This window comes from Crotalus tigris, unplaced genomic scaffold (genome assembly GCF_016545835.1).
Source record: "Crotalus tigris isolate CLP2741 ecotype Arizona unplaced genomic scaffold, ASM1654583v1 scf7180000017731.4096049, whole genome shotgun sequence".
In the NCBI taxonomy this organism is placed as follows: domain Eukaryota; kingdom Metazoa; phylum Chordata; class Lepidosauria; order Squamata; family Viperidae; genus Crotalus; species Crotalus tigris.
Genome location: NW_024096599.1, coordinates 2,080,882 through 2,092,037, shown reverse-complemented (window position 1 = coordinate 2,092,037; position 11,156 = coordinate 2,080,882). Strand labels below are relative to the sequence as shown.

Genomic DNA, 11,156 nt, shown 5'->3' with positions numbered 1-11,156 from the left:
GCAGTCAGATTTAGTGATGATTTCTTGAGGGGGGGGATTATTTCAAAGCTGACAACACAATCCTCTCTCATAAAGAGTACTAATTACTTTCCATATCCATATATAGCTGTCTCTACAAATGTTTAGGTAGCCAGGCAGAAGTGAGTTGAGCCACAGGTGGCAGAGCTCATACCACCTAGAACCCACCTTACCTACTTTTTCAGATTTTTCAAGATCATTCCAGATAATTTCACAGGCAGTTACCTCAATCATCTTAGATTATCCAAGTGGTGTCTAATCTATTATAATGAATAGGTTATTTTATCCATGAAGAATCTTGCAAGAACTGTTTTCAGTTACACTTAATTTTTGTTACCTATGAAAGACCACATCACAGAAATTACAAACATTTATTAGTATTCTTAGAGGTTAAATTAAAACATTGTTATAGGCTCAAATCTTGTTGGCAATTGTACAATTATTATATAGAGCAAACAAAATAGACAGAGCAAATAATATTAATAGATTATAACATTTCATACATTAATGGGTCCAGCCCATTCAACATTTGATATAACAATTCAAAGATTACAATGCATAATATTTAAGTTTAAACAAATCTGATTTTAAAAAAAAAAATGTGTACTGGATAGATTATATAACTACATAAGAAGCAAAGTGCCCCGTGCACTGAAATATTACTACAGTTGGTTATATTATATAATGAAAAACTATAATTAAATAGCATCGACCTGGATAATAGAAAAAGTCTGTGAATACTTAACAGAAAAAAGTAATTTGATTCTCTTGCTTGAGTGACATAATTCTACCATTTCAAGAAAGATATAAATTGTCATGCCATGTTATACTACAGAATAACAAATATCTAGCAGACAAGCAGGTATGCTACTTTATGGAGAAAGTGGGAATCAAACCTACTGGAAGTACAACTTTATTTCATTTTACCAATTCTTCTCACTCCAAAAAGATCCTTTATGAGTCCTTTTGGAATCTGAAGAAGTATGTTACATGATACATATTTAAGGATCTTATTTTCTCTACCTTCATTGTTTTGGAGGCAAAAATTGACTCTAGAGAATTATTTTATAGAAAACTTTTCAGTGGAACACCATAAAGCCAACTCTAAGCCTGAATAGTAGGGATTCACCTTACACACTACTCCAATTCTGATATGTGCAGAAGATTCATTGTCAAGAACTTTCTTCTGAATCTAATGGGTGACCCTCAGAAATTGTTAGTAGAAAAATGTTTGTTTGTGGCCCCATGTCTTTTTATTTTGTTTTGCTCACACAACACTCATGATTAGCTGAAACATAATTTCCTTAGTTTGCATCATATTTTCAGTTATAAATAAACCACATTTCCACAACATATTTTGGCCTAGCATGTTATGCAAATCCTAATGTAATCTGAAGTTAAGGATTGTTCTGTGATGCAAATTTTTCTCCTAGTTAAGAGGGATATGAAACATGTTCATTTCCCACTCAACTAAGAAGATTTGGATTTATTTTTATAGCAGGCTTTGTTTTGCTTCACCGTAAGTACAACACTAAACACAAAACTAGAAATCAAATTAATATAACCTGCCAACTTCTAAGTCAAGTTCATACATAAAAGTTAAAATGGGAAGAAAACAAAGCTGCAATTGAATGAATATATACTCAGGAAAATATCACATGGCATTGTATGGGCTTACTACTACATAAATAGATATAATATTGCCTTGCGATTTTTTTTGTCATCTATTCATTGAATTGTACAACTTCTGAAGTTTCCATTGTAAAATATTGATACTAAGCTTTGTTTTCTTTCCATTTTAACTTTTATGTATGAACTTTACTCTCAAATATTTTCTTTACTTATAAACCAACACACCGCATATAAAAGTAAATATTCGGCTGAACCTTTTCACTTTTCACTTTACTCTTCCACTAAATATTATACTGTTTTCTCTTTATTTTGTCAATCGTCTTACCATAGCAAAATTGAATATGAATTTTGGCAGAAAATTTCAACCCCCCAAAAGTTATTCACTAATTATTCTCAGGAAAAGATAATCACAATTTTCTTTTAGGCTATTATTAGGCAGTTATTCTAATTTGACTGTTCTTGCTGTCAAAAGAGCAGGGGTTTAGCTAACGAATCTGTACTGCATAACAGAAGAATGAACATTGAAGCTTCTTCATAGAAAAGTGCTCCTATTCATTCAAAAGGAGTTTTCAAGGACCTTTTTTTTGTAGCCGCCCAAAACATTATGTTGAAAATATTATTCAACATGAGCATCCTACAGATGGTAAAAAAATTAAATATCCCCCCTCATTTCTACATACAAATATTTTGTGCTTCCACAACTTCTACAAAATAACATCTAAATATGCAATTCTGTAATACCAAGCAATATAAATATGCTACTTCAAGCAGGTAATCAGACTAAATGACTTGATAATTCTTCTATGATTCTACCCAGTAGATCAGTATCATATATGCAGAATTAATTATGTACTATCAAGTCAGGATTGACTCTTAAGAGACCATACAGATTTTCTTCCATTGTATAAGTTTAAGGACATGAAAAAATGCATCTGTATAATTTCCTAATTGTCACTTTTTACTATTATAAACTTTTATGAAGGAACTTTTGTTAGTTTACTGCACATGTACAGGAAGCAACTTCAATGTATATGCAATTTATAATAAAGCATGAAATAAAATATATCAGTACTGTAATGGAATGTGTGAATAACCTTGGGGAAGATAATGCTGTTTAGGAAACAATCAGACAAGAAAAACAGGAGCCCCCAGTGCTTAACCAAGAAACTTAGTAAAGACCTGGATCAAGGAATTAACAGTGGTGGCCAGAAGTCTGTATAGTGGTACCTCTGTGTCGACTGCTTCAAAACTCGTTGAATTTGGTACGCAACACATCTTGACATAAAAATGTTGTCCTGGTACTCGTTGTTTGTTTGGTACTCAATGCACTGAGATTGTTAAAGGGGGTGGATGTGGAGAACAGACAGGAAGTTAGCCATACTGGGAAGGTCAGTGCAAAAGGAAGGAGTCAGTGACAGAAAGCAGACAGGAAATTGACCATGTTGGGAAGGTCACTGACATAGGAAAAGGGACAGACAGGAAGTCCTTCCTGGCTGAAACAAAGGATCACATGGTAAGTCACGTGGTTTGTTTGGCACTCGTCATTTTTAGTACTTGTCATGCCTCCCCAAACCATTTAACAATGAGTACCAAGGAACCACTGTATTTTCAGATTTATTAAGATTATATTAATGTAGCCTTACAATAAAGTAGAATTAGTTCATCTAGTCATCTGGAAATTGAGTCAAGGCACTGGACTTATTTTCCTGTTGGCTTGAGACATTTTGCTGCTCATCCAAGCAGCTTCTTCAGTCTGAACAAGTTGTTTCAAATGTACTGACTCTTCCTGCACCAACCTCAGGTTTCCTCCCCAAATTGCTTAGCGATTATGTTGATGCAGTTTCTCAGTCTGGAAATTGAAACATGGCATCTTGTCGTGTTTCCTGTCTGGTTTATCTGGGAGGGCTGACAGTACTGAGATCTTTCAATGGGTGGTTGTTTTTTTAATTAGCTTGGTATGGTATCAGCATAATATTCAATTTATCACAAAAAGGACTCAGATTAAAAAAAAATCTTGTCTGTATTGTTCTCAACTTCCTTGGACTCCACCTTGCATCTATATTGTTAATAAGTAAGAAATAGACAGATCAAAGATACAGATGCAGATAACTGCACTAAAGGTCATTATATTAAACTAAAGAACAAGGAAAAAATACTATAGAACTGATGTATTCAGACTGTCAGGCTAGTATTAAATTTTTTCAAATTTAAATGAATTTAATAGAAAGTGTATCCTGGTCTTTTTTGGCTTTTGGTGAAATGTCTGCTAGGTTTAACTTTTGCAGTATTTAGTATATCCAAAGCCTCTGCTTCTGTCTAACTTAAAGTGTTTGCATTTCAATGATTTTGCTTTTCAAATGCAGAAGCAACAGTTTAACATTTACTAGAATTGTTATTGTCACTAATTTTATCTGTAATGGATGCAGAAGTACCTCATTTATACCTTTAAAAATAATTCTAAAAGGTCATAGAAGCCAAATCCAGTAAAATAAAATGTTCTTCCTTCATTTGATTAAAGTACTACACATTATAATTCCGTAAAAATATACATGAGAAACATACTCAAAAATGCAAAAAAGATTTGTAAAAAAACATAAGGTATTGCTTCTTTAAAATACTCAACAGTTTAAACAGATTATTCCAAATAATCTGAGTCACTGTTTCAACTAGTTTACTGCTTAAATGGTTTACATAACTCTGTAGAACTCAGTGGAAGGACATTTTTCTCTCACTAATCCCCTCAACAAAGAATAGTGATACTACTGTTTTTAGAGAGTGTACCACGTCGTTGGCTTTCTGAAGTCTGTGGTTCAATAAATAAATGATCTTGTTTTATTTTCAAGTGCATCAAACCAGTTCTGGTTTGTTTAACAGCATCTTCGTGTTGTCTGAGCAGTCTGCTTCCTGAGTTTGATTGTTCCACTGTTACCATTTTCATGAGTTTCTAAAGGTGGAATCTGCCGGCCTAGAAATGTTTAAAAGCAAAACAAAAAACATATACAATGGTTAAAACCTTATGGCTTCTCTCAATGCTTGAAAATAGGGTTTTCTAGCTACAATATCAGATTTCCTATATGATATGGAAGGTGAATCCTATATTCTTCATTATGACCCTAATCAATTGCAGGATACTTTCAGAGACTTTATTTTGCTTTTTAAATCTTTATACTAAAAAATTATCTTGCAACTGGTAATGGAAATGGATTGAAGTTAAGCTCACGTGCTTTGCTTGTTTCGGGACCTATTCCCTCATCTTTTGATTATTCTATTGCTTGTTTTACTGCTTAACTGGTCAACATAAATTTTCTTTTGACTTTCTTATTTTTAAATCCAGCTTCATTGTTTTAATTATTACTCTGTGGTGGTAAATAGGTCCAAACTTAAATAGAGATAGGTAGGATACCCACCCAATCTCCGAAGTTTAACAGGAAGTATTTCAACAACTGTTAAAAGCTCATTTTATTTTACCACCACCCCAAAACTTAGCAAAGAAGGTAATAAGCAGGAGAGGAATATGAAGTTACTTATTTCTTCAAAAGCTCTTTGTCATGATTTACAGTCTTTTAGAAAGTCTGAATTCAGGAAAAAAAAACTTGTAGCATACAAAGTAAAACAGAACTTTTCAGCGATGCATATTTGGGTTTTGCTATCAGAACAGAGCACAGAATTAACATTCACATGAAAAAAAAAATATTCCAGATTGAGAATTCTGATAAGTTTCACACCACAGGTATTGCAAGTAAATATAGAATTTCAAGATTTTAATAGGATCTACAGTACTTCATAAAAATAATATAGAATTTTGTATAGTCTTTACTAATAGTCTTTAAAATATTTTTACAAGGAAAGATAATAATCAACAAAACAATGGTTACTGCAGAAAAGACCAAGGAAATTGTACATTCACAAACTAAAAGAATGAAAATCTCTACCATTTTAAAGACTTGGAATTTTGTAGAATTTCACATGTGTTCATTTAAATCAGTGGTTCTCAACCTTTTTAATGCCGCGACCCCCAACCGGTCGTAAGTCGAGGACTACTCAACCGGTCGTAAGTCGAGGACTACTCAACTGGTGCAGCACCGTTTGCAGAATGGGACTTTTGGCGGGCTCAGCAGGGCAGAGACAGCCTGGACAATTCCTATTGGCTTTTGAAAGCCAATAGAATTAGACTCTATTCAAGAGAGTCTATTCTATTGGCTTTCAAAAGCCAATATAATAAAAGGGAGTAGCACAGCCAAGGAAAAGGGGAAAAGAAAATGGTGGACTGCGTTGTTTGGCGACCCCTGTGAAATGGTCGTTCGACCCCAAATGGGGTCCCGACCCACAGGTTGAGAACCACTGATTTAAATGATACTCTTGCCTACATTTTTTCTGTTTTTTTACTCCTTTATTTACTTTATACTTAGCTTTTGAGAGTTTCTTTCTTCTCAAATTATTTTATTCTTTCATTCATTCAATTTCTATAACTTCCCAACTCAATAAAATGGCTCTGGGGAGCTTACAATTCTAAAATTATAAAACAATTTAAATAATTTTTTTAAAAAATAGAATAAAAACATCCACAAAATAAGTACCGTACTTTCCAGCATATAAGACGACTTTCGCAAGCGTTAAAATCGGGGCCGAAGTTGGGGGTCGTCTTATAGCCGGAAATAACGGTAGTTTCCGGCATATAAGATGACTTTCTAGGCATGCGACTCGACACCAAAGTCGGGGATCATCTTATACACCGGGTCACCTTATACACCGGAATATATGGTATAAACAACCACCATGATTAATGAACTAATAGTAAGCCAAGTAACACAGCCCTTAACACATTCCGAGCCCCAGGCCAAGGTATACAGCCAAGTTTTTTAAGCTTTGTGAAAAGCCAACAAGTTTGGGGCCAGTCTAGTCTCTGAGGGGAGAATATTCCATAAAGCAGGGGCTAAAGCAGAAAAAGTCCGTCTCCTTGTTTCCACCAATCAAAACTCTGGCTGACAGAATTTACAGCATACCCAGTCTGTTGGATCAGACTGAATGGGTGGAAACTCTGATGTTGTTATAAATGACATAACATATACCTAGAAAACTGAAGTTGAGTCCTGAAAGCAATATAAGACTCCACAAAATTAGAAAACATAACTTTGTAAAATTACTGCATGTGAAATATTTCACATGGGCTGTCCCTTGCTGCAAAAGAATAAAGATACAGAATATTTTAAATTAATGAGAACATTTATTCTAAAATAAGACAATTTAATGATGGCCATCTGGTTATATAAATGCAAGTTAGCTATTGTGACTGAATTACTTTAAGATTAAAAATTCACAAAATCTAAGGATTTCTAAGAAATCTAAGGTTTTCTAAGGATTTTTTTTTAAATGTTATCTAAAATCTTTTCTGAAATACCTGGTAACAAGAAACGGAGGAAAAGTGTACTTTTCCAGTGTTTAGCCGAGGACACCATGTTTAAATTGTGGGAATTCAGCAAGAGTACACTCTTTTCTCAGACTGCATTTCCTATAGAAGGTCAATTTTCATGAATCACTGTTGTTAATAAACAGGTGTAATTATATTCTATTATTCAAGTAACTTCCAGTTCCTTAGAGTAGAAAAAATGACTTCATCAGAGATTCATAATGACTTTCATCCACTGCTATATGGTGATAAGAGCACTAGGACTCAAAGACAAAAATGTAATTTGGAATGTGATTTTATAGGACCGGTCAAAAACATCCTAAAGCAAAAACAGAACGGTTCAAAGCCTGGGAAAAGTAATAATTGTTTTAAGGTGTTTTTGACAGGCAACCCACACAATCATGTGTGTTCTGAATTATGTTTCTTCCTTTGATTTTGCAGCATTGTTGTTTTAAACTATTGTGGCACTTCTGATGGATGGTACCTAATTCTTGATAGATGTACCTAATTCAGATGCCTTATAGATTTCATTGCTCCTAGTTCCCAGGAAATGTACTACATTGTTGCTTATTATTAAATTATCATGTGTACCATATAATAGTGTAAAAATCAAGAGGGGTCTCTGATCCTTGATTCCATTGCCTGTCTCGGACCTAATGTCTCAGTCATGCCACTGCTTGGCTCTGTCCAATTAATGGAACTTTTACCTTAAATTTTCATAAAACTTCCTTCAGAATATTGGAACAATAAATAAGAATGTCCTTTTAACCTTGTATCCTACCTATCTAAGATTGGGGAAAAAAATATTCCCGGATAATTAAATTATTGTATCTCTTTATATTACTACTGCTTGGGAAACAATTTTAATTGAATATTGAGGAACCCTCTATCAAAGCCTATTGTAAGAAGTGCCAAATTTGTCTCTGCAAAATGTAGTCTAGCCTGTAAGGAAATGAAAGATAGAAAATGATTTAGCATAGTAAAATATGATCACATATTTCAACTTAAAAAATGTAGACAGACACACAATGTCAGGGTCATTAATTATTACTGCTATAAAGCTGATCATACATATTGAATTATCTCATCTCAGCAGAAGAGTAAAAATGTAATATTGATATTTTTATTTAGTCAAGCATTTGCACTATATAAAACAGCAACAGTTTTTCTTATCTGGAAGACTAACTGGCATAATAGAATAGGATTTTGAAAAATCCTTTATGAAGACTTAAGAGGAAATCAAAGTATGTCATTTATGACTCAATGAATCTTGCCTATATAATGAAGTAGGATTAGATATTCCTTAGATCTTTCTCCAGACCTTCAGTTCTACAACACCAAGCAAAGACTGGTTTATCCTATATACTTTTTATCATATAGATTATTTTTCTTATCTTATAAATCTTTAAAATATTAATTCCTGAATTTATAAGAAAAATACTACATTCTGAATTAGTATGATGTGAATTAGTTTGAATAATACCTATCTAGAAGTATAACTATGATTCTCTGTGAAACAATTATCTCTTTCATTGTTGTCCTTTCATGACAAATAAACTGGGGCTTCAGCAAAACAGTGACCTAAATAACAAAACTTTAAGTTGTACAAGCTTAAATATGCAAAAACAAGTTCTAAGTTTACTTACTGATTGCTTGAAAGAGTTCTTCAACGTTAATTGCATTTTTGGCACTAGTCTCAACAACAATTGCACCTATAGAGTCTGCATATTCTTTGGCATCTTTCATAGGCACCTCCCTAAAATGAAGTTTTAGAAGTTTAAGTTGTGCAACAGAACGTTTGATTCAACTATATTATTCTTCATAATTTGAGCACAGTAGATTCTCATTTCTTGTTTCTCATATGAAAAACATAATTAATTCTTGTTCTCCTGAAATCTGCAGAAAATGGAAAGAGGCTGTATAAACAAAATTCTTTTGTTGTACAGTGCCATACAGCACAAAATCCATGAGTGTTTTCCAACAGCATTAGGATTTGTGTACCTTTCTTTCTAAAGAAATTATGACTGTAACTTCCAGATGTCCCAGGCGTTGGGCCTATTTATTACACATTTGTTCCATAAGTGGCTTACCGTATATCAGAATAACAATACATTCTTTAAGATGTATTAAAAAAACTCAATAAGAGTTCAGTTAATAAATTAATGAACATTTTAAAGGAAAATTGAAAGCTACTTATTACATAATTAATTGATCACTGAATAAAAAGTCTTTTATTTTCAATTATTTTTCTTTGCTCAGTTTTGAAATAACTCAATTCAGGTTTAAATTTTTTACAAATATTTTCCATATGCAGTGTTTTATAGATCTTTGTGTTAAAGAAATCAGATAATTTATGTGTTGTATGCTAATGCATTTTTGCAAACAGTAATATGTAAAAACATTCCTTACAGAAACCTTTCAAAGCCAGCAAATGCTGTTCTAGAATGATCCATGTATAAAATCCATCTTGATATTCATTTAAATAAAATTTAATATTTCATTTTGAGAGATTAAGAATTCCCCATGTTTCATATAAATCATAAACTATTGGAAGTTTAATATTTGATTATGTTTCACACTTTCCTTTTTCTTTTTTATTGAGTTCTTTTAAGTCCAACCTACCAACCTACCACACTGATATTCTATACATCACATTTTTTCAATTTCCTTTGTATTTTCTACAAGAATGCAACTGGTACTTGGTTCAGTAAACAAACTAGTGAAAAAATGTGTACAATTCCACAAGCCTTATATATTTTTTAAAAAAAATTTTGGGTTTTTTTTTATAAATTTAAAATTAATAATCTTGATAAAAATAATTTACCTTGATTTATCTGAATCTGGAGCAAAACATTATTTGCCATACTACTGACGTCTCAACTCTAATAACATTCCATCTATATTATATAGATGCATAATTACATAGTTTTTAAAGAAAGTTTTAGCTTTGTATACTCCTCATTTTGATACTACTTTAAACATCTCCACCATCAAAATAAACTACAATAATCTTTCCCTTTTATACTCTCCCACTAAAAATATTTTCTGAACTTTTATCTCTCAAATGCTTTAATCTCTTCCAGTATTATGAGAACCAGGATAATGAAAGAAACCATCTACCCTACATGGAGCTAACACTAAATTAAAATTGATCTAGATTAATGTTTATATTAAGTTAACACTGAAGTATTTTGTAGCTTTATAGTATGTAGTTTCATAAGAGTTACTGCTTCTGGTTTTGATTTTCAAGTTTGGTTAGAAGTCTTTCCTACTCTTCCTCTTCTTTTTACAAGTCTAAATATAGTCAAGCTAATCAAAACATGAAAAAAGGATCCTTTGCCCAAACATCAAAAATAAGATTATTTAAAGCCTTAAAATTCAATATTATTGTTTTAAGCTTAGATTAATAGACATAATTTTAAAGAACTTAAAGCAATAAAAATGTTAATGACTTATGAATACACAAAGGGCTTCACTGTGCCTGAACATCAAATGGCAGGAAATCATGTGGTTCCATAAAAAAAAACAACACGGAATTGTAACTATATGGTTTTGTTCCTACCATTTGATTACAGTTTGTAACAAAATATCATGGCCTGCAACTCTTAATTTGATAAAGCAAATGCTTGAGAACGTGCTATAAGACTTTTTATTCCTTTTCATTATTATTTCTAAATGTTCCTCTAAATATATTGACTAAGATAAGATATAAGTCAAATCCTGATCAACTATGAAGTAAAGGACTTCATACAGTTGTTGTGGTTAAGGTGTGGAACTAGAAGCAGCGAAAAAAATGTTTAGCCCTCATTCTACTACACAGCTCAGCGAGGAACGCTGGGCTAGCCCCTTGTTCTTATTCCAACAGAGGTTTGTTGGTGTGAGTATAAAATTAGGGAAAATTCATATTGTCATTTTGAGCAATAGTTTATAAATGAAATATAATGTATTACAAATATGGAAATGTTTATTCCTGAAACCTGGATCCACACAATAAATTCTGATAATATAATTTATGTTTTAACACAAAATATTTTCTGCTCTAATTTTTAGTTGGGTTTATTTAAGGGATTGTCCACCAATTATCCTAAAATTTACTCTT

General features: G+C 32.4%; 1 protein-coding gene across 4 annotated transcripts in view; it reads right to left on the bottom strand.

Moving 5' to 3' along the window:
• Positions 1–375: 375 nt before the first annotated feature.
• RAB31 (RAB31, member RAS oncogene family) overlaps positions 376–11,156 on the bottom strand; it is a 42,255-nt gene continuing 31,474 nt past the window's right edge. The window contains exons 7-9 of one of the 4 annotated variants that reach the window (XR_005556225.1): positions 8,704–8,813; positions 7,049–7,159; positions 376–4,615 (exon numbers count right to left, since the gene is read on the bottom strand). Coding sequence is in view for 1 of the 4 variants with exons in the window: in XM_039339219.1 (XP_039195153.1) it covers positions 4,518–4,615; positions 8,704–8,813 (208 nt within the window). In the remaining 3 variants the exon portion in view is untranslated. Of the gene's footprint in view, positions 4,616–5,923; positions 6,160–7,048; positions 7,160–8,703; positions 8,814–11,156 lie in introns of those variants that run through there. The other 3 variants (XR_005556224.1, XR_005556226.1, XM_039339219.1) reach the window with 3 other exon arrangements.